The 22,560-nt window shown below is 53.6% G+C and overlaps 1 protein-coding gene across 1 annotated transcript in view; it reads right to left on the reverse strand.

The window, feature by feature from the left end:
- Positions 1-11,270: 11,270 nt before the first annotated feature.
- The window catches only part of EXTL3 (exostosin like glycosyltransferase 3), a 109,636-nt gene continuing 98,346 nt past the window's right edge, over positions 11,271-22,560 (reverse strand). Inside the window, exons 5-8 of the mRNA XM_059833553.1 lie at positions 18,483-18,610; positions 14,832-14,976; positions 13,738-13,866; positions 11,271-11,813 (exon numbers count right to left, since the gene is read on the reverse strand). Coding sequence (XP_059689536.1) covers positions 11,604-11,813; positions 13,738-13,866; positions 14,832-14,976; positions 18,483-18,610 — 612 coding nt within the window. The 3' untranslated portion in view covers positions 11,271-11,603. The remainder of the gene's footprint in view (positions 11,814-13,737; positions 13,867-14,831; positions 14,977-18,482; positions 18,611-22,560) is intronic.

A 22,560-nucleotide genomic window follows, 5' to 3' on the forward strand; every position in this document is an offset into this window, starting at 1 on the left:
TAAAAGCATCTGCATGCCTGTTCGACATCCGCCTGTTCGTGTGTTTGTGAAATATAACTACTCCCTCAGTTTATAGCTTTGGGGAGATTAAGGCAGTGGAAGAACAGCTCTGTAATAAAAACTATTTGCTATTGCAGTTTCCACATCACGTTTCGTACACATTAAGGATTTCTATTCGATTGGATGCACAGACTTCTAGCATCCATACCTTTGCTTTCTGTGTATGTCATGGGCGTGAGAGAAATAGTATCATTAATGTGATAAAAAACTTGTTGCAGTAGCATTAATCCTCATAAGAGTTTACAACATTTGCAGTAGCTCAGCTTCTTTATCATCACTCGAAAATAGAATGAAAGAATTGGACATATTTCACCTTGTAATTAAATCTCCAAAAAGGTTATTCTTAACACACAGGGTTAAGAACTCGGCTGAGCTGAGGAGGTGGGGGGAGAGGGAAGAGTGGGCCTTGTAATATGGGAGTCCTTGAGAGCGTCTTTCTCCGTCCTCCTAGACCCACTCCAGCACTGCTCCCAGTGCTCCAGAGCCTTCATTTTGTGAATATGCTCATTTGCATTTATAATTACAGGCGACTTCACTTGTTGCTTTGCGAAGCCGGACCCGAGGCTGTGTGTTGGTGCTTGTTGTGCCCACCTGGGCTGAGCAGGGGCAGTCCGGCGCTGTGCCGGTGGGCAGGCCGTGGAGGCAGTACTTTCCGCTTGGTGAAGGCTGCGCTCGAGCAACCGAGTATCAGGAAATCGGAGTCAGCGTGCTGCCATGGAGGACTCACAGGGGACCTTGCGAGGAGCGATGTAAAAATTCACCATGAAGAGCTTATTTCGGGGCCAAGAACGAGGGAAAATCAGTTTGCCGGCACGGTGCAAGCACATCACAAACCTGAAATTCCTCCTCCATTTTTCCTGATGCCTTTTGGGAAAGGGGAAGCAAATTCAGTAATTAGCACTTCGTGGCTGCTTGTGAACCGCAACGCCGTCCCCTCGTTGCAGCCGTGTGACGCTGTGCTTCTGCACCACGGCTGACCTTCCCAGCTTGGCTCCACCGAGCTTTTGGGGCAGCCTGGGCTCCAGCCCGCGACTCTTCCCCTCACCAAACTGCTGTTGGAGGCCACGTGGGTACGGTTGAGCAGAACTGCGGCTCCCTGGTGCTGAACGGGCTCTGAGTGCTCAGTTTGCACAACCCAAGAAATGAGAAGCATTAAAGCCCAGCTACAAAGAGTCAAGAAGACCTCGGCCGGCATAGAGACGAGTTGTCAGGATGAGTCCATTGAGCCGGAACCCAAGAGCCAAGGTGCCGAGACACATGGGGACGTTTCTATGACATTTATGTGGTTCTATGACAGGGAGCCCTGCAGTAACAGGGCTGCGGATTCACTGACATAAAAGATTTAATCGAGCTCTGTGTTTCTCCGACTCTGCAGGTGTGTGAGGGCGGGAAGGCGAGAGAGATTCACCGTCTTTGCTGAAGTTACGCAGTCCAACCAGCCTTGCGTATCGGGGGAGAATAACCTCCTGATGTACTCATCCAGCACAGCCTCGTTACACAGAAAGTCAGGTTAGACAGAGAGGCTTTACCGATCTCAAGGGATTAAGGAAATATTTAAATGTGAAGAGTGAATCAGCCTGTATCGGCCACAATAGCTACTCCACAGGAGGGACTAGTGTATAATTGAGCCAAATAAACCCCGATGCTCTGAGATCCCCATGGAAATCTCTTGGTGCTGCCTAACTTGACAGAACTAGAGAGATCCAGTCTAGTCCTGCCTCTGATGGATGCTTTTGGACACGCTCCTGGCTTAGTGCCTCACTTTCCCCGTACGTGAAATAGAAATCGTACCATCCTCCTTTGCGGGCTGCCTCGAGACTTACAGCTGAAAGCCGCTGCGGCAGAAGTCGTATTTAAAGCACGGTGATGTGAAGGTAATTCGGGAACTGGGAGTGGGCTGCTGTGCTGATTAACGGGATTAGACATGTGCTCAAGCTCCACGGTTAGTTTTCAGCTTGGTTCACTACTGAAAAGGCAATTGATGCGATTGAGCTGTCACACCAAAATCCTTATTTGAGGTGCAAAGCTCTGACCAGTAACAGCCCTGCTGATATTTTATCAGGTCATCTGGTAGCTAATGGCTTTCCAAAGGCTTTCCCACCCTCCTTGGGGAAAAAAAAAATCAATTTAAAAGTTTTCACATTTTTCTTCTTGTCATTTTGGGCAGGAAAACTTCTCACGGCTCCAGTCCAGCATCTGAAAACTGTTTCATTTCTTATAAACAGAAAGGTTGTGCCTGCTGGAAAAATAAACATACTGGGGGGGATTCTTTAATGAAAAGATCTTAATTAAACTAGCAAAAATAAGTGCTTGTTCATTCTGCACAGAGGAAGAAAAATAAACAGCATTTCTTCGGGCTGGGTCAGCCCTGCAGAGGTAACCATGGCAGCCCAGGAGAGATGCCAGTGGAGGGGGTGGAATACGATGGATGGCGAATATGTAGTAACCAGGGACGCGCGCTTTAACGGACAGACAACAGCAAAGGTTCTTGGTGTCACCTCTTTCTTCCAGAAAGGAAAAAAAAAACCCAAAAAACCCCCTTGGCCACCGTGTGATGCTCATTGTGCCGTGCCCATCCCCAGTCCCCGTGACCACGTGTGACGTGGGAGTCCCACATCCCGTGCTGTGCTTCAGCGGCCTCTCCCTTCAGCTCCCTCAATTAAATGCAAATAAGCGGCGTCTGCAGCTGGGCTGCTTCTCAAGCAGCCGCTTTGCAGGGCTGCACCTTGGCCCCGGCAAGCGGTTACTTCTCAGTGCCCTCCCCATCCCGCGCGCTCCCGCAGCGCAGCCAGGGCTGCCTCGCTGGGCCGGGGGATAATGGGGAGAAAAGGTTAAAATCCGCTTTCTGCACTTGGCTGGCTTTTATGGAACAGATATTCCGGGATGGAGAGAAGTACATTGTGTTTTCTTTCTGCTGATGTCAGCCTTAATAAAAACAACTGGACCAGGTCATTTAATTCCAGGCTGGCGCTGTCCCCCACCATGCCCAGACGCAGTCAGTGTCACCGGGATCAGCTGTCCCCAATGCCACCTGATGAGTGCCCTGAGCCACACCAGGGCCACCTCCTCGGGACCTGGACACGAGGAACAGAAGGAAGCTGGAGCGAGATGTTGGGTCTGTGCCCCATCGGCAGCTCAGCCTTTGGGTGGAAGAGCGAAGCCGAGCGCAGAGGGGTTTGCGTTCAGCGGCATGTCAGGGCCTGGGTAGGCTCGTGATGGGGAAGGTAAGTCAGACCAACCAGGTCCCCGTTCACCCACCACCTGGGACCCACGAACTGTGACCCCATCCCTTGGGGACCCATCACCTGGGACCAACCACCTGGGACCCATCACTAAGGACCTTCCACTTGAAACCCACCACCTGGGCCCCCATCATTTTGGGGACCCATCCCCAAGTCTTGTGGCCCACAGGGAACAAGCCAAGTCTCTCCCTGTGACCTTGGGGGCGCAGCCAAGCCCCCCAGTCCTGCTCTTCAGGGCATGGCAAGGGGACCTGTGTCCTTGAGGAGGCAGCTCCCTCGGCTCCAGGGGATTCTCGCCCGTGGGGACACAGCACTTCTCCCATGAGGACACTTGGTGGCCTCGGGGCGCTGCCTGGGAGCACAGGGCAGCCCTGGCCAGGAACCGGTGGCAGGCAACACGCCCCGGGCAAGGCTTCGTTAGGGTCGGAGGTCGTGGGCCGCATCCTGCGTCTCTCCCATGGACTGATGCGACAGTCAGGTGGCACCGTAGCAGGCTCCTAAATCAAGAGGGATTAATTCAGCCCCAAGAGGCAGTGAACTTCCCAAACTCCTGTTTCAGAAGTCATGGCATCAGTTTGCTGCATTTTTACCGGCAGGGCTAAACGATTAAAAGCTCTTTGCCCTGATTAATGCAAAAAATTAAATCTTTCCCCCATCTTTTCTCTCCCTTGGCCCTACAAGTGTCCCTGAGTGTCCCTAGGACACGTTCCTCTCCTTGCCCCGAGCACACGAGGGGTGATGGCCCCATCTCAAGCATGGTGAGACTGGGCTGCCGTGGGTAATTAAAGCTACGCCAGCGAATGTGCGGAGGCAGAAGGTAATTCGGTGCGGTTGGGCCAAGCCGTGGGCTTAGCGTGAGCTCCCTGGTGAGAAAACCTCTAACAACCAGCTGGTTCCCATCGCAGCGATAACCGAAGGTGCAGCCGCTGGCCTTCCTCTCGGTAAAACTTTGCCGTTTGCTAAAACTTTGTGTTATTATTGTTATTTTCTTGATACTAATGGGCGCTCAGTAACAAAAAGGGACAGAGCAAAGCAGCCCCATGGTGCTACACCGAGAAGCCCAACCACACGCAAAGACGTCACAGCTTGTCTTATTTTTAATTTTTATTAGCAGCATCATGTTGGCAGCAAAATATGTGCAGGGTGAGAGCTTAAAAACCAGCTACAGGAGAGAGCAGGGCCCTCTGCCGAGAAACACCTGCAAGAAGAGCATCCGAAAGGCTTTGAAACCAAGGCGGCAGGAGCTGGCGTTACACCGCACCGCTCTTCTCTGTTCTTGAAGGGAACGGGGCAAAAAAACCCAACCCAACCTGTTGGGTTCCGCCCCAGCACCGCTCCAGGACTCGCTGCATCCCCGGGGCAGAGCCGGGCTCCGGGGAGGCGTCACAAGGACTGGTGCCGCTGGATCTGGGGTTGTTTTCTTTCTTTTTCTTTTTTTTTTTTTTTAAAACTACGCTAAATTACTTAGTGGGTTAAAACAAACAGTGACAATTATCCTCTCCTCGCAGGCACAACACTGAGCGCAGCATAGGTCTTTTATTAATTGCCTTGCTAATAACTGCTCATTTCTCTCTGACTGCTCTTAATATTTACTATTTTGAGCCTCTAAATTACAGAGTGCCGCCGTCGGCCCGGCGCACGCATTCCCTGGGTGGCTGCAGGTGCTTTGCGGCGGTGCTGACTGCCTGGTTCGCTTCCCCGAGTTGTTCTTTACCTCTCTGCAGCCGTTTGGTTGCCCGGTGGGCAACACCCTGCTTCGCCCCGGGCTTTTAAGCCAAGACCAGCGCTCCCAAATGCCGTTACGGCTCCGTATTGCCACTGCAGCTGGGGCTAAAAGCAGGACCCGGGGAGCGAGGAGGGTGATGGGTGACGCTCGCTGTGCGTTGGGCTCCCACGGACACGCACCCGCCCTTTGCTCCTCAGCCTCCTATAAACTCCAGAATGACTTCTTAAAGCATTGGAGCTAAAAATCCCATTTTTATTCCTAAAGCCTTTGACGATCTGTCGCAGGCAGCAGGCTGGAGGTATAAATCCTGCCCAGCCCGCACATCGCGTAGCACAGGTCCAGCGATGCTCTGAAAAATTACGCGGCTGTAGGGATTTATAATGTCCCCACGCAGCAGCGCTCCCCTTTCCCTGCCAGTCCCACTCCCCACACCACCACGCGCTCCTGAATTCCAACCTTTTTATTTTTTTTTTTGCTTGTTTTAAAGAGGAACGCGATGCCGGGGTACGCGGGCTGCCCCGGCCCGTGGCTGGAAAAGCGCTCGTCTAATCAACCTGGGAACGATGGACCCAGCGCGCCCTCGGCTTTGCGATGCCGCTGGTGGCCGGCCCCGCAGGAATGCGTTCCTGCATTTCCAGCTAGGAAAAATAAAACCAAACCCCAAATCCAAACCAGTAATTTCCCTCTTCCTGCCAGTCTCAGCGTGGCCGGGGCGTAAGGCAGGGCCGGGGGAGGGTGCAAGCGTCTGCGCCGGTGGGTGCCGGCCTCTTTCCCGGGCTCTTGCGGGAGCTGGTTGCCTTTATGGCATTGACGGGCAGAATGGAAACACGGGGATCATTTCAGTGAAATTGCTTTTTATCAAGGAATGTGTCGTCTGAAAGGGGAAATCGAAGGCGCTTTTTAGTGTGGAGGAGTGGAGTGTAAAGCACTTCCCCCCCTGCCCTCCCTCCTGGTAGAAGGGAATGAATTATTAGGGGGATTTATCCCCACCTCCTCTCCCCTGTCTCTGTTCCCTCATCCCAAGGTGCAAACCCTCATATGGGAGGAAAAAAGAAAACCGAACAGGAGCCGCGATGCTGTGGCTCGTCTCACCAAGGTCACATCAGTTACAGCTGTAAAAATGATCTGCTTTAACAGGAGATTTTTTTATCATCTGCTGCGGAAGGGCTGGAAAAGCCCCACGAGCGAATCTGCTACAGTCACAGAATCACAGAATCGTTAAGGTTGGAAAAGACCTGTCAGATCATCGAGTCCAACCATCAACCCAACCCCACCATGCCCACTAAACCACGTCCCGCAATGCCACATCCACACGTTTTTTGAGCCAGTGCCCAAGACGCCGCTGGGCTCACCGGGGAGCCGGACCCCCAAAACAGCGTCCCACCACTGCAGCCAGGCCCGTGCCTTTGAGCGAGGTTTGCTGTGCCCTGTCGCTGTCAGCGCTGCCCCTGCCTCCCAGCAGTATTTTGGGGAGAGACCCCAGCATTTGGGAGGCAGGTCCTGGGCAGAGCACCCACCTCCGCCCTTCTGGGATCAAAATAATTTGGGGGTTCTCTGAAACCTAACCTAGCCTGGAAATCAAACCAAGCACAAAAATTCCCGGCAGGGAAAAGCTTTTATCCCAAGGCAGCAGGGAAAAACAAACGGCACATCCCCCCGGGGACAGCAGCAAGGGCAGGTGACACAGAGGTGACCGAGTGACCATGGAGGAAGCCGGCTGCTAAGGAGAAAGGAAGAGAGAGGAAATCCAGCAACATGCAGGAAATCCTGTGGGATTTCCAGCCCAGCATGGAGGGGGAGCCCACGGCACAGCCAGCTCTGTTCCTCCCCTCCGCAGGTTTGAAGCTGGTAGAAATCTGGCGGGAAATCACACGGATCCAGCTGCTTTTTCCACCTCGGTCTCCGGCACAGGAGAGGGGCCAGGAGCATCCCCTGAGCCAGCAATGGCCTCCAGCTTTCCTTATTGCAGGATCCAGGGCGGGATGGGAAGGTTTGCAATCCCACCGCCGGCTCGGCTGCCATTTTCATTGCCTAGAAATATCCGGACAACTCTTCCCACGGTGGCTTTCCGCATCCCTCTGCAGGGCAGAGGCCCCAGGGCCGTATCCTGCAAGCGGAGCGGGGCTCTGGGGAAAGCGCTTTTTTGGTTGGCTGTGATTTCAATGGGCGATGCAGCAATCGAGGGGTTTCCAGCCTCCCCCCAATGCGCTGTCCCGGCTGGATGTCCCCGATGCCACCAGCAGCCCTGCGTCACCGCAGCGGCTGCGATGGGATGTCCCCTGAAGCTATGCAAGTGTCCAACCCCCCCTGGGGCTGGACCGGGGGCTCTTGGCCCAGCCATGAGCTCACGGAGAGCTGCGGTGGGGTTCAGCACCAGACGCTGCCATCCCTGAGGGGTTTCCACCCTTCCGGACCAGCTCACCTGCCCCTTGGTTCCTGCTCCCTCGGGAAATGCAGGCCTGGGGAGATGCTTGTTTTCGGGGTGCCCCGGGGCCCCGGAGCAGCACTGCGGCTGTAAGCCCCCTCCTGCTCCCAAGCCCTCTCTCCCAGCCCCTGGCCAAGCAGGCACGGAGACGCTCTCAAGTTAAACTCTCCATTTATTGGATCCTTTTACAAAAAAACTCAACATTGTGCTCGTGTTGAAGGAGTGTTTCTTTTCTCTCGTGTTTTTGTTTCGTGTTTTTAAACCTGGTGCTCACGGAGCAGTTAGCACAACCACGGCGCAGGGGAGGGCAGGGGCTGTGCTGTGCGACACGAACGGGGTACGGAGGGGGTGTCCGTGTCACCGCAGACGATGCTATTTACAGCGAATGTGAGAAAGACCTCTCTCCGGCTGCAACCCCCGGTCCTGGGTGAAGCGGCAGAAACGCTGAAAAGGGGAGAAGGCCTTTCCCTTGGGAAAGGGGCAGCCGCTGAGAGACCTTCCCATCTCCTCGGGGCTGGGGTGGCGGAGACCACGCACCCCAGGCTGCTCGGTGCTGGAGCTGGGATGAATCGTACAGCCTAACCTGAGCTTCGGAGTTACCCTGGGACCCCCTGGAAACCACGGGAGAGCGACGGGTCGCAAAGGAGGATGACTGGGACGGTGGCACGGGCTGGACTGCTCTCCAGAAACGCTCCTCTCCTCCCTGACGGTGGACGGAAGCCTAAGGACACCTCAGATCCTCGGATGTCTCAGGAGCAGAAAGTCTGGGTGTGACTCACAAGCCTGTGCTCCGGAGGGGTTTTGGTGGCTATTTGGGAAGATTTGGGAAAGAGCCACAGCAGCAGAGAACGGGGAGGGACAGCACCAGCCCTGCGGGCGGGGAAGGAGATGCTCTCGCTGGCATCTAGTTTCCTTGTGGCACCGCGTCCCTCCCACCGCTGCTGCCACCCAGCACGTCCCCCCCCGGCAGCTGCCATCAGCGACTCGCAGCACCCGTTCAGCCCTTCACCCCCAAATCCTCCCCCTTCGGGGGGTCTCAGCAAGGAGGAAACCGTCCCACGACACGCACAGCCATCCCATCACGCAGCCTCTCCCCCCGCTACCGTAACGCTCCGAGACTGACCCCCGGCTACCGCAGCACCGGGGATCCTCCAAAAAACCAACGCTTTGGGCAAGAGGCGAGCGTGTTAAGAGCCTGGGAGGAAGAACCATTTGTATTTCCGCCGCTGATCTCTACATTTCTACTGGCCTTGAACTGAACCGCACCAACGGAAAGAAGAAACCCCCAACCTTGGGGGTGCCGCCAGCTCCGACTGCAGCCAAGCGACGAGGCTCAGCAAACCCCAAGCCCCCCCCGATGCAAACAGCAACACAAATGCCTCACGGCACGTCCCCATTTTCCGAGCTCCCTGTATTACAGTCTCTCTGCAGAATAATAAAATTTCCCTTAAGAAATAAGTTGCTGAGAAGTGTATCTCTCTATTTATATAAAGTGCAATCCACAGCTGCCAGCATCCCTCCTTACTCCCGTTTGACTCCTGCGGCGCGGGCAGAGCGCTGGGAAAGGCAGAGCTGCCTCCACCCTTGGCTGACACCAGGGACCTGTGCTGTACATGGGCGACTGCATCACTGCTAATGAACCACCTCCTAACGAGGGGAGAATTAAAGCCAGCGGCAGAGGAGCGTCAGGCCCCTCAGGGATGCTGAAGCTGCTGCCGAGCGCCGTGTTTCCACTCCAAGCAGGGCAGAAAACAACCTTCCAGGTGTTCCGGGGCCTCGCAGCAGCCTCCGATCGCATTTTTAAGGAGACTGTGAGTCTTCACATGCTCCGTTTTGAGCACCCGATGTTAAAACAAAAGAGAGTGGAAAGGAAAAAAAACAGAGAGAAGAAGAGAAGCCTTGAGTCATATCTCGCTGTGGTCTGTAGTGCTGGTGAGGGCAGGAGCCGTCGGCTCTGCTGGGGACGGGCTGCCTCGTCCCTGCCCCTTCCCAAGGAGCAAGTGTCGGTGACCCCCACCCATGGGGCTGGCAGGAAAAATGGCTGAAACGTGGCTGGAGAGGCCACTTAACACCCCAAAACGTGCCGCAGGAGAGGAGTGCGGACAGAGCTGACCTTACGGGTGAGGCCGGGAGCTGCTGACGGACCATCCCTGCTCCTCTGTTGGGACACACCAGCGACACAACCAGGTGGTAAAACCTTCTGCTGCAGGATGCCGGGATGCTGAGCTGCAGCCTGCTGCGCTGAAGTCGGGCCAGGAAAACCAGCGACATTGAGGTGAATCACACAAGTTTCATCTTCCCATCTGCCCAGCAAGAGCTTCTCCAGGCTGCCCTTAAACATCTGGGACACACTGAGGGAGAACATCACAGCAGAGGGGGCAACCCGTGTCCTTCCCTCCTGTTACGGGACGGGATCGAAGCAGAACGGAGCAGCGAGTCGAGCTGTCAGAGGCTGGGCGATCGCACAGACGTAACAGTGTTTCGCTGTGGTGGGAGACAAACAAGCTCCAAAAACAGCCCCATGAACGCGATCCCAGAGGCGTCTCCCAGTTCAGGTGAAGGAAAGCTCTTGGTGGGATTAACCTTCGAACGCAGCCCAAAGCCAGGGCACGAGCGTGGACAGGATGGGGGTTTAAGGCAGTTATGCTGAGGCCCACGGACAATCCCGACATGGGCACGTTTCCCTCTGGGATGGGGGATGAGGGATGAGGCAGAGTGGGGACTCTGGCCCACGGTGCAGCCCCGGCTCCGGCACACACAGGCTGGGTTGGCACTTCGCTCCGGCTCTGCTTGGCTGCGCACAGATGAAGGGGCAGTGTCTTCTTCCTCCACTCTGCAAAATGTGAAGCGATCTCAAGAGACGGCCCCGATATCCCGACTCCCATCGCACCGGCACTGAAAGCTGAACTACTGCCTGCTCCCCTGGCAGGGACCGGGCACCGCGAAAAGCCGGCTCTCAGCAGCCCCTGACCACCCTTGGATGCTTTTGGGAAGGAGGTTTGTTTTATCAGCAAAGGCTCACACAGCCAATCTTGGGGTGCTGCTGGAGCAGCTCTCCAGGGCCAGTGAACGAGGCCCTGAGGGACAGGAGGAAAAGTCCCAAAGCGCTTGTGAAAGGCCAGGCCAGACTCGGAGACTCTCCGCAGCTGCCTTTGGCGCTGCAGCGGCTGTAGGAAAAGGGCAGGCCAAGGCAGCCCGCTCGAAGGCGCGAGCCTGGGGCATCGCCAGCCCCTGCTGTGCTGCAGAGGGATCGTTCCCAAGCCCCAAACACGCTCCCCACCTTCAGAGGTTTAGCAGCGCCTGTGGCGTGTCGCACAGGGTGGAAAAAGGACACTGAGAACGAGAACGCAGCAACCGAACTCCCCCGGGGCTGCAGCACGGGACCCGGAGCGGTGCTGGGAGCCGGGGAAGGACCCTTCGGGGCCAACCTCTTCCCTGCTTGCCCCTCTCCGAGGGCAGGGCTCAGGGTGGTGAGCAGAGCAGAGCGAAGAGCTCATCACTGGACGACACCTAAATGTCCTCAGTAGTAGCCACAGGGCAAGACGAGCCGGGTCGTGGTGTGCAAGAGGGGAGGAGAAGGGCTGCCCCGCAGGAGAAAGAATGGGGACAGCAGCGGTGAGCGGAGCTGCCTTGATGCTGGGAATAACCTCTCTGCAGTCAAACACCTCCAACCCGGCCTCACTGCGGTCCCCCTTGAGTGGACAGACAGGTCCAGAGGGGAAAAGGGGAAGAGGAGGGGGGAAAAGAAAAGGAAAAAAAAAAAAAAAAGCCTCACGCGGCAAATCTAAAACACTTTCATTTTAAATAACAATTATTATAATTAAAAAGAATGGTTGCCCTTGGCTAGCGAAGGGGCAGAGCCACTAGCCAACGTGCCATTCCTCAGTGTATGATCCTAGGGAGTGTCTTTACACAAGTCGTGAGATCCTGTTCCCTGCTGCTCGGTCGAGTCGCTGTTGGGAGAGCGGGATGGGAGGGGGAAACGTGCCCATCCAAATCCAGGACGTCCCTTTTGCTCCGCGGGAGGGAGGCCGGAGTCAACAGCAAAAGGCGTTTTGCACTCGCAGCCCCGTCAAAAAAGCCACCCTCTGCCCTCACCCGCCTCCGGCCAAAGTTCGGAGAGCCGAGGGCGCCCGGCTGCCTCCCGCTTCTAGATGAACTTGAAGCATTTTGTCTTGTCGTGGGGCAGGCGGGTCTTGAAGAGGACTGAGTCCACGCGGAACTGGGTGTACAGGAGGGGCATGTACCCGTACACCTTGACGAAGAAGTTGATGCACTTGTGTCGTTCATGGAAGTGAGAGTCGTCGTGCGAAAGCGCCTGGGGGCACCCAGGGCAGCGGAAAGTCCAGCGGGAAGTCACCTGCAATGAGAAGGGCAAAAGACGGTTGCTGCCACGCTGCCCACAACACCCCGGCCAGGGGGGACACCCTGCCTGCCCCCAAGGCACTGCGTGGGGGGACTTGGCTTGACGTCCTTCATGACATGCCACAGATCGGGCACAGATTCGGCCGTGCTCTCCCCAGCTGCCCGGTCAGGCAAGAAAGGACATGGTCCACACCAGCTCTGTCAGAGCAGAGACTTAAAGGGGGACACGATGATCTGCTAAAAGATTAGTTACGTTTTTCTGGTTTAACACTTGAGAAGCTGTTTCAGGAAAAAAAAAGACCTTGAAAAAGGAACTCCTCTCCTTTCACTGGCTACAGATAGAATCACAGCATGGTTTGGGTGGGAAGGGACCTTTGAAGTTCATCTAGTCCAACCCCCTGCCATGAGCAGGGACATCTCCAACCAGACCAGGTTGCTCAGAGCCCCATCCAACCTGACCTGGAATGTTTCCAGGGATGGGGCATCCACCACCTCTCTGGGCAACCTCTGCCAGGGTTTCACCACCCTCAGCATGAACAATTTCTTCCTTCTATCTAGTTTGAATCTCCCCTTTTAGTTTTAAACCGTTAACCCTTGTCCTATCACTACAGGCCCTACTAAAAAGTCTGTCCCCATCTTTCTTATTGGCCCCCTTGAAGTACTGAAAGGCCGCAGGAAGGTCTCCCCGGATCTTTCTCTTCTCCAGGCTGAGCAACCCCATCTCTCCCAGCCTGTCCTCACAGCAGAGCTGTTCCAGCCCTCTCACCATCTCCGTGGCCTCCTCTGGACCCGCTCCAACAGGTCCATGTCTTCCCTGTGCTGGGGACCCCAGAGCTGGACGCAGTGCTCCCGGGGGGTCTCACCAGAGCGGAGTTGAGGGGCAGAATCCCCTCCCTCGACCTGCTGGCCACAGATGCTCCAGAAGAATTAGCAGTTTGGGGCACCTCTTGTTTTAGGCACCCAGAGTAGGATCTTTGGAGGGGGCTCCAGTTTTCAGGAGGTGCTGTAGGACCACCCGTTGATTAAAGGGCCTCCTCGTCTGTCTTGAATCAGACATCCCATTGCAGTGCCCTTTGGTTTTGGTCTGATCCTCCTCTCAGCTGCACCAAACTCTACAACCTCCACTTCATAGTAGCTCCAGATGGGAGGAACACCACACAGAAAAACCCACCCATCATATTTATGGCCAAGACCCGTCTCCAAGGCAGCTGGCTTGTGACAGTGAGACATATGCAGGGCTGTAAAGAGCAGTTTGCCAGCAGCGATAAAGAGCAGAATGATCTGCATCTGAAATTCGGGCTCAAAATTGTGACATTCAATTTGTTATCGCAGGGCAGGGAAATTTCAGCTGGGCTGCAGTGTTTGGAACCAACAGCCCTCTGCATGCAGATGAGCCTAAATGTCTCTGGAAAGCTATACAAAATCAGCAAGGAAATAATTCCTACTTGTGCTGTATGTTACGGAAAGAAAGAAATTCGTCTTTTCAGGATCAGCTGCTCAGAAGGGCCTTTGCTGAGCCAGGAAACCCTCTGGTCTGAGCTGCAGCGTAAGTCAAACTCCAATTCATCTGCTCGTCATGGCGGGGATTTGGCTGCTTCTAAGGGCTGTACTGAGTTTTCACGCCTTTTTGAACACACACTACATCTCCTCGAGGCCGGAGAGGGGACATGCTGACAGCTTCGAGCACATCACGCTTGAAGCACAGCGCTTCAGAGACGTGATGCACTCAGATTTTGGTAAGGGCAGCACGTGCTGCACAGCACAGCTTCTGCACCAGGCTGCGCTGAGAGAAAGGGAGCTGGATTTCCCCTGGAGCAGAGCAGCCTCCTAACACGCCGCTTACCTTTCAAAGTCATCGGCCAAACCACTGTTCCTCCAGAAATGCAAAGCCCAGTACAAACTCCCGCCTGGCAGCTTACCTTTATGGGAGGCTTTCTCGTCAGGTGAGAGACCAGGAAATTCATGGCGATGTCCTCGCAGTTGATGTATTCATCCACCATGTCGCGGATGGCTTGCGGCATCACGTAGGAGTACAGGTAGGCGTAGTACTGAAAAGGACAGAAAGGCGCAACGTTGCTCAAGGCGGTCCCGAGCAGCAAGTGCCCACCCATCGCTGGTGCCATCCGCGCCAGACCTGGAGCAGTCATGGCACCGCAGGTGACTATCAAGACGGTTCGCTGGGACTTGTCTGACTAGGAGTTGAAGGATGCCAGTGGAGAGACTCCCCACAACAGAGTTAATCCTGCACCAAGGAGAGCTGCTGTAGCCACAGCAGCAGCAAATCTACCCCACAGCCACCACCCTCGCCGAGTCCCGAGGCTCCTGTAACTTCAGAAATCGAGGAATGGTGGTTTCAGCCCCTTCAGATCTTCCTGTCTTTGCTGCTGCAGAGTCAGCATGGCAGCAGTAGGTGGTGGATAACCTTCCCAGTGCAATATGACGGCTCAGGACAGTCCCCTGGGGAAAACAGCCCACCCTTTTCTCAAGGCCTGTTTGCCCGCTGTTGTCTCTCCCATACAGAAAGGCACAGGTCACGAAGCCACTTTCTGCACCGCTCCCTTCCAATGCAGACCAGCCACCTCCCACATCTATCAGCCAGCCTGTGCCTCCACGCAGCTGCAGAAACGCCCGACCTCCCTGCAAACTACCCCTTGCAACACTTTGAGTCTGTAAGATTAAAGATGCTACAGTAAAGACACAGGGCAGGCAATCCCGTGGCCGGCCTCGCCCTCGCCGTGACCGACAGCATGGCTGAAACGTGCTCGGCCTCTGCGCTCCATCCGCCTGCTTCAGTGCCACGGTGCTTCTCACGTGGCACAAACATAAGCTGCTCCTCGAGGAGAGCGTTCGCTGGGACACAGACCAGTCGCTGGCTGCGTTTCAGTTTGGAGGAAGCGAGGGAAAAGGAGTGGTGAGCTCCTAAACCTGTTCTTTAAAAAAAACCACCCCACTAACATACAGACTGTGGTTACCCTGAGAAGGAATGGAAAGCTTTGTGGCCATGATTTCTCACCTTGTGGAAGAAGGCAGCACCAGTGAGCACCATAGAGAGCTCGCAAGAGTAGTTGGAGTTGTAGAGCCAGGACTGATGGGGGATGTCCCACGCGTGGTAGCGCCCTGGGAAGCCAACGATGCGGTCCCTTGCCTCTCTCCAGACACTGCAAACACAAAGCCTTTCAGTGAGACACAAACCCAGGGAGCCCGTCCAGAGATGAGCACAGCTCTGGCCGAGAACCACTACCCACAGGACTATGCCCTCGACGCCAACGGACCGGCTCCCAAGGCGGGCTGCAAGCAATGGAAATGCCTGTACATTAAAAAGTTTGGCAACTGCTCATCCAAAGAATGGCCAACACACATTGTAGTTTGGGAAAAAAAGGATAAACATCGTTAAAACATGCAATTGCCTTGCTTTAACAGCCATTTAATTTTTTTAAATAAAAACACAGAAAACTCCAACACGCAAAAGGTGTCTTTTTAGGTAGGCTGTTCAGTGCAAGCTCGCCCACCGCCACAGCACCAAAGCTCCACTGTCGCTAGGAGGGATGGACAAGCCATCACAGCTGCCTGAGTGACACGTGAGCAAGGACTCTCCCCAAGATAACTCCCATTTCTTTCCCATTGCAGTACAGGAAAAGGCTGAATGCAGAAATCTTGGCTTTAACGGACAGGCAGAATTTGTTGACGTGCTCTTCTAAAAGGTTAAAAGCTGTTAGATGTGAATCGAAGCATCCCTCAGCCAACTCTCCCAAGCACGGGCTGTGAGCACAGACCAACGTTGCTTGGCACAAAGCTGAGCTTCTCACCTTGGTCCTCTCCTAGAGGCACGTTTGAGTTGCTTATTCACATGGAAAGTGCTCCTAACTCATAAATTAGGGATTTTTCTAACTCATAAAGGCTGTTCTGTAGGTTTAGATCAAAACTAACAAAAAAGCCCAGTGGCCCCAAATTAGTTTCTGAATTACACAGAGAATGGAAAACTTAAGACCTCGGATGGAAAGACAGAAAGAGGCAGTGAAAGGCAGCGAGATGGGAAACTCTTCCATTCGTCACCAGCTTCCCACAGCCCATGCAGGGGCGTCACTGCACGACACACATGCCAGCACTGCTTCTCTCTTACTTCCCTCTACACAAAGTCCAGAGCAGCCAGGGCTTGGCATGGGAGGAACCCAGTGTCTCCTGGCCTCTTCCCCCAAATCCCTGGGACTTTCCACCTCCCAGAAGCTCAGCTTCCTCCTCTGTAAAGTCGAGATAACATCAAGCTCCCTTTAGGAAAGCTGCTGAGATGCTGAAGACCCTGGTGACTCCAGACAGAAGGTCTGGACTACCAAACTGCCAGCTTCCCATCCCAAACCGGCACCCGGCTGCTTCCCGGGCTCTGTCCATACGGGAAAAAACGTGGGGGCTGTAAGCGCATCCTTCACCCTCACACTCACAGTCCAGCCGTCGGGAATTGAATCCTGAGGTTTGCACGTGAGAGCGTGGGCTTGCTTAATATTCTGCTCTCATCTGAAGCTTACTCTCCTCCAGAGAAATCCCACAGAATAGCTGCAACACCGGCAGGAATAATTAAGAAAAACATCAGTGCGTAATGCCTAACCTGGGAAATAAATCCAGCTTCCACTGGCAGGGCTGCCGGCTTCCTTCCGATTGTCCGATCCCATCTCCCTAACGGTTAGTGTCCAAGCTGCATCTCCAAACCCGGTGACTCTGGACTACAAGAAACAAGTCCCAAGCAGGAGCCTGCTGGACACGGAAGGGTTTTCCCTTCTTCACAGGCACAAAATGGGGCAGAAAGTGGCTGGTTTGGTTTTTTTCCTCGTGTGGATGCGAGTTCCTCCCACAACCCCCGCTCCCGCGGAGAGCTGCAGAAGCGATGGCTGCAGGGCAGTCGCAGGCTGCTGAAGAGACCGAGTTTCCGAGAGCCCCGAGCTTTCATTACACGTACTGACACAGCCAGGAGCGAAGGTGTCTTTATTGTTATATGCTCTACTCAAATCAATGAAACTCCCATATAACCTGGCAATGAAAACTGAGTAATTAACACCGCCAGCAGCTTCCCTGGCACCATCCTCCCAACAAGGACTTGTTTGCTGCGATTTCTGTCAAGCCAATGTGATTGTTTTGAAAAGTCGGAGTCGAAACTACTCATTCCCTTTCACTTCTCCCACGCCTCGCTTTCCTACAAACGTGACACTTTTTCCTTCCCAGCTCAGCCAGAAAAACAAGGATTTCTCCGGAGAATCATTTTGGGTGTGCTCCTCAGAAAGGTTTGCTCGCTCCTGAGCGGCAAACAGAGCAAGAAGAGGCTTTTGGCCCCAAGAATTATAGCCCGAAGCAAAGTTTCAACAAAACACAGTTGTTATGGGCAGAGGTTCACTCAGTCGCCGAGACATCGTCTCTTCCCTGGCTGAACGCGTTAACACAGGGAGGCTTTGTGGGAACAAGGTGTTTGTAAGCAGGGATATGAGTGAGAATAATACACGGCACTTAAAATTTTCATTTCATTTCATTCCAGGGCTAATCAGTAAAACCTCAGCCAGGTGCTGTGGTAAAGCGAAGGAAAACGGAGACCAAAGAGGGGGAGAAAACAGCCGAGTTCAGATAAAGAGCCTGAAACGGGGCCGGGAAGGGAAGCCAGGAGTCCTGACGCCTACTCCCCTGCTTCAATCACTTTAACACCTCGTTTCTCATCTCTCAGAGGGAGCTTGTTGGGTTTTTGTGCCTTTTAATCTTCCTCCCAAACATGAGCCAACACGTTTCAGTGAGAGCGGAGAGTCGGTCCCCGTCTCCCACCCCCCAGCCAGCTGCCGGGTGCTCTCGGATTAGCAATCGCAGCCCCCGCTCCTGGCCCGGCGGGCTGACGAGCCGCAGCCAAACGAGCGCCAGCGCTCTCTCCTCGTGCCATCCTCACTCCCCAGTGCCTCTTTGGCAGACGGCGAGGTTTAGCTGTACGAGCTGCAGGGGCAGCCTGCAGAAACCTCCCATGGCAGGAGCCCACGTAACTGCTTTCTTCCTTGGCTCTGTAATCAGGACGTTTTTGGCCGGGGCAAAGACAAGGGAAAATGCAGATGCTGGAGCAGAAACGGGGTGGGAATGAGAGCAACCAGCACCAGCCTTTTCTGTGTAACATCTGTCTTTTTCATGCTCTGCAGGAAAAACCACCAAAATACCTGTCACATCCCAACGTCACATCCCAACGTCACACCAAGCAAAGAGGACGGCAGCCCACCACGAGCAGACGAGCATCACATCCTGCAGCGGCTGTGAACGTCCTGGCCTTGCCAACAGCACATGAAGGATGGAGTGCAACAGCCTCTTGGATTTGTTTTCCAGTTTCCTTCCACCCTAGGAAGCCAGGCACCCCCAAAACCATTAAGGGAGCATTATCAGCACGGCAAAAGCTGAGGAGTCGAGGTTAGGAAGCGTGAGAATCAGTGTTGCCTGGACAACCTGAAATCAGTCCACCCGCCTGCACTAATTAAACAGCTCATTACCACGTATTACTCCTCCAAGAAACTGAGTTGGAAAGCCATGGGAAGGGATGTGCTAGTCCTAGTTCTGGCCCCGGCTTTAGCCACGAGGCCACGCTGCACCTGAGCAGACCCTGGATGCGGAAAACATCAGTTTGGGTCCAAAGACTATGTGTGCAGAGGCTACTCACCGGAACCCAAACATGATCTCGTCGTGGCGAAGGTGAGCATCGTCATCAATGGACAGGATGGCCTCCGTCTCAATCTCATCCCACGGCAGGAACCGGTTGTTCAGGCTGTTTTTCTCCGTGCGGACAACCTAAGAGATGAACACATGGTAGTTATGGCGGCTGTATGTGCACAGAGAAGAGATTCAGGGGCTGGGGCTGTGCCCTCCAGCTGCAGTGGTCCAGCATTTCGGCATTGCCTCATAGCCCCTTCAACGGGGAAACACTTTCTAAGCAAAAAGCATCAGCTCACTCCGGTGCCAGCTCCAGCTTCCAGCCCTTCTACCTGCCGCCTCCTGCCCGTCTCGCAGGACTGCCAGAGCCGAACCCGAGCCCCACGATGCCAGGTTGTGCTTGCGGTCGCCTGCCCTCTCATGTGCAGGAGGGTGGCTCTGCAATAACGAAGCATCAGCCAGAGGTGGAAACACAGCAGCCACAGCCGGTCTCTCCTACGGCTGCTGAAAAAGTGGCCCTTGCAGCATTTTCCCAGCACTGATCTGAACTGAATTGTTTTTACAACTATCCATGCTTTCTGCCTTGGACACAACTCGTTTGCAATGCCTCCCTCTCTCAAAGCTCTTCCAACCCCCCTGTGCAATTGCCCTTATCCCCAGCCATACACATCTAAAATCAGACTGAATTTCTCCCTCTTCTTGGCTGCTCCTTCCATGCTGGACCCTTTCTCTCCCTTGCTCTTACACTTTTCGCCTGCCCTGGCTGACCTATAGTCACTCAGTTCATCCCAGGCTTCCCGTCCCGTTCAATCCCTCCAGTCGTTTCTCTGGTTCTCCTCTGAACAATCTCTCTTGATTTAAAAATAAAGTCCAGCCTGGTGAAAAGAATAAGGCGTCACAGCAATAAAACTCCATTAAACAAGATTACATTTGATCACATAAAAAAAGCCCACACTGAAACCATTAACAGTGGAAAATATTTGTATCGGGGATCTGCATGACAGCTGGTACGATTAAATTCCCATGTAAAGCCAATGTTAGTGCTTTCATCTGTCAATAGCTCCTGGGGGGCGGGGAAATGGAACATCCGACGAGAACGCATTAAAATATTTCACTGAAGATCCATCAAAAGCACGAACAATTTATTGCAGGGAGGTGAACAAATTCTGCAGCTCTAAGCTGCGGTGGAGCAGGGCCAGAGCCGAGCCGGCAGCACTCCCACCCCAGGAGGGCTGCGATGCAATTAGTGCCCGTAGAGGAAAGCAAAAGCAGAGACAGACAATGCCGGCGCAGGAATTTCTTCCCCCTCTCCCTCCCAAGGTGGAGAAGCATGACAAAAATCAGCACGGCATTTGTATTTACTTTCAGCGCTAGCGCTCGCCAGCAAATGCTTCCAGGGATATCATCTCTTTCTGGGAACTGCTGGATAGATGGGTTGCAGGAATCACGGTGGGAATGGGCGATAAGGAGGGAAGCGGGAGAGGAGGCAAGTCCACACACTGATTTAGTGGAGGCAGCTGATAAGACAGGAATCAAAAAACCAGGCGGTTTGGAAGGGAACGGCCCTTAGGCGCTGGCCCAGGAGGCCAAGGAAGACCTGGACACAAGGAGGCCAAGGAAGACCTGGACACAAGGAGGCCAAGGAAGACCTGGACACAAGGAGGCCAGCGCAGGCTTCGAGAAAACCATCTCCGCAGAAGCATCACCAAACCCAGCACGCTGTGGGCATCCTCTGGATGTGTCAACCAGGAAAGGAGAGGAGCCAAGAGTGGTCCCCAAATTGTCGACAAGGAGATTTTAAATTTTCTGCATCGCCATGGCTGTACCTGTAAATGGCTTTAGCAAACCCAAGTGCTCTTGGAGCTGCACCAGGAGGACCAGGTCTGCTGGTTCAGAAAGAGGGGATGCGGCTCTCGATGGGGCAGCTGGGCCCCGCTCAGAGGTGCTTTTTGGACTGGAAGAGCACTTTGGCAAACTGGTATGACAACAAAACCAAGAACATCGCACAGGGCAGCAAAGCAGACCTTAGTGGCGGCCACTGAACACCTCCAGTGGGACATGGGCATTTCACCTTTTTAATTAAGAGCCATTAACCCCCATTTCCAGCCCTTTTCTAATTACTCACCCAGTGCATCGTGACATTTATAGGATCCATTTTTATTAAGTGCGTGGTTGAATGCCTTAGGAAATTTTCTGCCTCCCACATGTGAGCAGCTCCTTTCCCGGTCAGCGCGCAGGCAGCCCACCCCGCACACCAGCTCTCAACTGCTTCACGAAGACTTCAGGATCGGCAACGATTGCAAAAACCACCCGAAAGCAACTTTCGCGGTTTAGCAAAGTTATTAAACCCAGCACCGATACATAATTCAGCCTTCTGCTAAAGAGCACGTGCCACGCTGTGTCTCTGCTGTTACGATGGTTATTTCCTCGGAAAGCCTCATCTCAGTGAAGTCTGTGGGTGTCTTACCCATTAGGATTAGCAGAAGTTGGACTGAGTCCGTAGTAAATTGATATCATGCTTTCCAGGCAAGGTCCTGCCTTGCCAGTTGAATAAAGGACAAAAGAAGAGTGAGAACCATCAGGCTGAGCAGCAGAAACCCCTCTCTGCCTCACCGATGCGCTGGGAAGTAGATACCGCTTTGAATTTATCAGACTCCTACGCACTGTAGGTCTTCATCTCAACTTCTCCGGAAAGATTCAGGTGCCGCATCTACAAACGTCAACTCATTTCTGCTCCCCAAAGCTGAAAATGGCAGCACGGAGGTTTTGCCCACAGCACTGTCCTGCATTTCGTGGTCAAACCACTTTTAAAGCTCTTCCACTGCCACAGCGAGCCCCCGCGGCAACTGTACATCTTTGTGTCAACCATTTCCAAAGGGACTGTTCACAAGATTAAAGAGAATCCAGGGCCAGACCTGAGCTTTGGCTGCTATTCAAAAATCAAGAGAGAGGTAGAAGTTGCAATGTTTCACTCAGAGGTCCAACGACCCAATGAAGTCGGGACTGTTTTTCACCTGAGCTTTGGAGTCAGGCCCACCTTCTTGCGTTGTAAAGATCTGGACATGAAGCGAAACTCGGCACAAGCTCTGCAACGGGCACGTTTCAGGTTACTCCACCACGTCTGAAGCTTCGCAGGTCTGGAAATGTCAGTGTTCAGCTTTTGCATTTCACAGAAAATAGGTGTACTCCTGCCTTTCATCTGGGACTATTTAAGATTTAAGCAGCCTGTAAATCAATAGATGCCCAGGGAAAACCCAGGAAACTTATTGATTGGCTTGTTTTCCCGTAACTTGCTGAACAGTAACATGATGCAACTACTGTCAATTGAGAAAGTGAAGCGGATCCTGCCTGAAACATCTGAAATTGGGGACCCCAGAGGATAGAGAGAGCGGTGCACTGGCATTAAACTCTTCCTTAAAGAGAAGGATGCTACAAAGGAGCCGGATGCCTCCGCGCCTTGATAAGCGCATTCAATTCATCACATTAGCTCCAGCAAAAGTTGGAAGCAACTTAAAGCTATTGCCTTTGATGCTTTGTTTTCAAAGAAACTATCCCGATTTACAGCACTTTTAGGATGCAGCTAATTGTCATCAGACAACTGTTCCGTGACTTTTGTAAATCCCTGCACCTTCCCCTGGGCGACTACACCAAGGAAGAGCTTGGGGACCTGCAGGCAGCGATCTGAGGTCGGAATGATGGGGCTGAGATTCAAAACCTTCCTCCCATCTCTCTATCCCCCCAGGACAGCTCACGCACGGTGCCTCCCCAGGCAAGACTAGGTTTTGATCTTGACCGAATACACTGCAGCCCGAGCTGCGGAAATGAGAACATCATGTTATTAGATGGAAAAGATAACTCTTGAGAAAGACAAAAGTGAATTTTCGGGAAACTTTTCTGCTTTAATACAAGCAACTAATCTTGTAAAAACAGGTTAGGGGGAATGGGAAGAGTATTTGATTCAGGGACTTGAAACATTTCTATCTCTTCTAAAGTTTTTACATTTCAATAGGCCTCTACAACCACCAGATTTCTCAGGCATGAAATGGCCATTATGGGCACAAACGTACTCAGAAGCTTATTAGGCTGGG

Source organism: Gavia stellata, chromosome 2 (genome assembly GCF_030936135.1).
Source record: "Gavia stellata isolate bGavSte3 chromosome 2, bGavSte3.hap2, whole genome shotgun sequence".
NCBI lineage: Eukaryota > Metazoa > Chordata > Aves > Gaviiformes > Gaviidae > Gavia > Gavia stellata.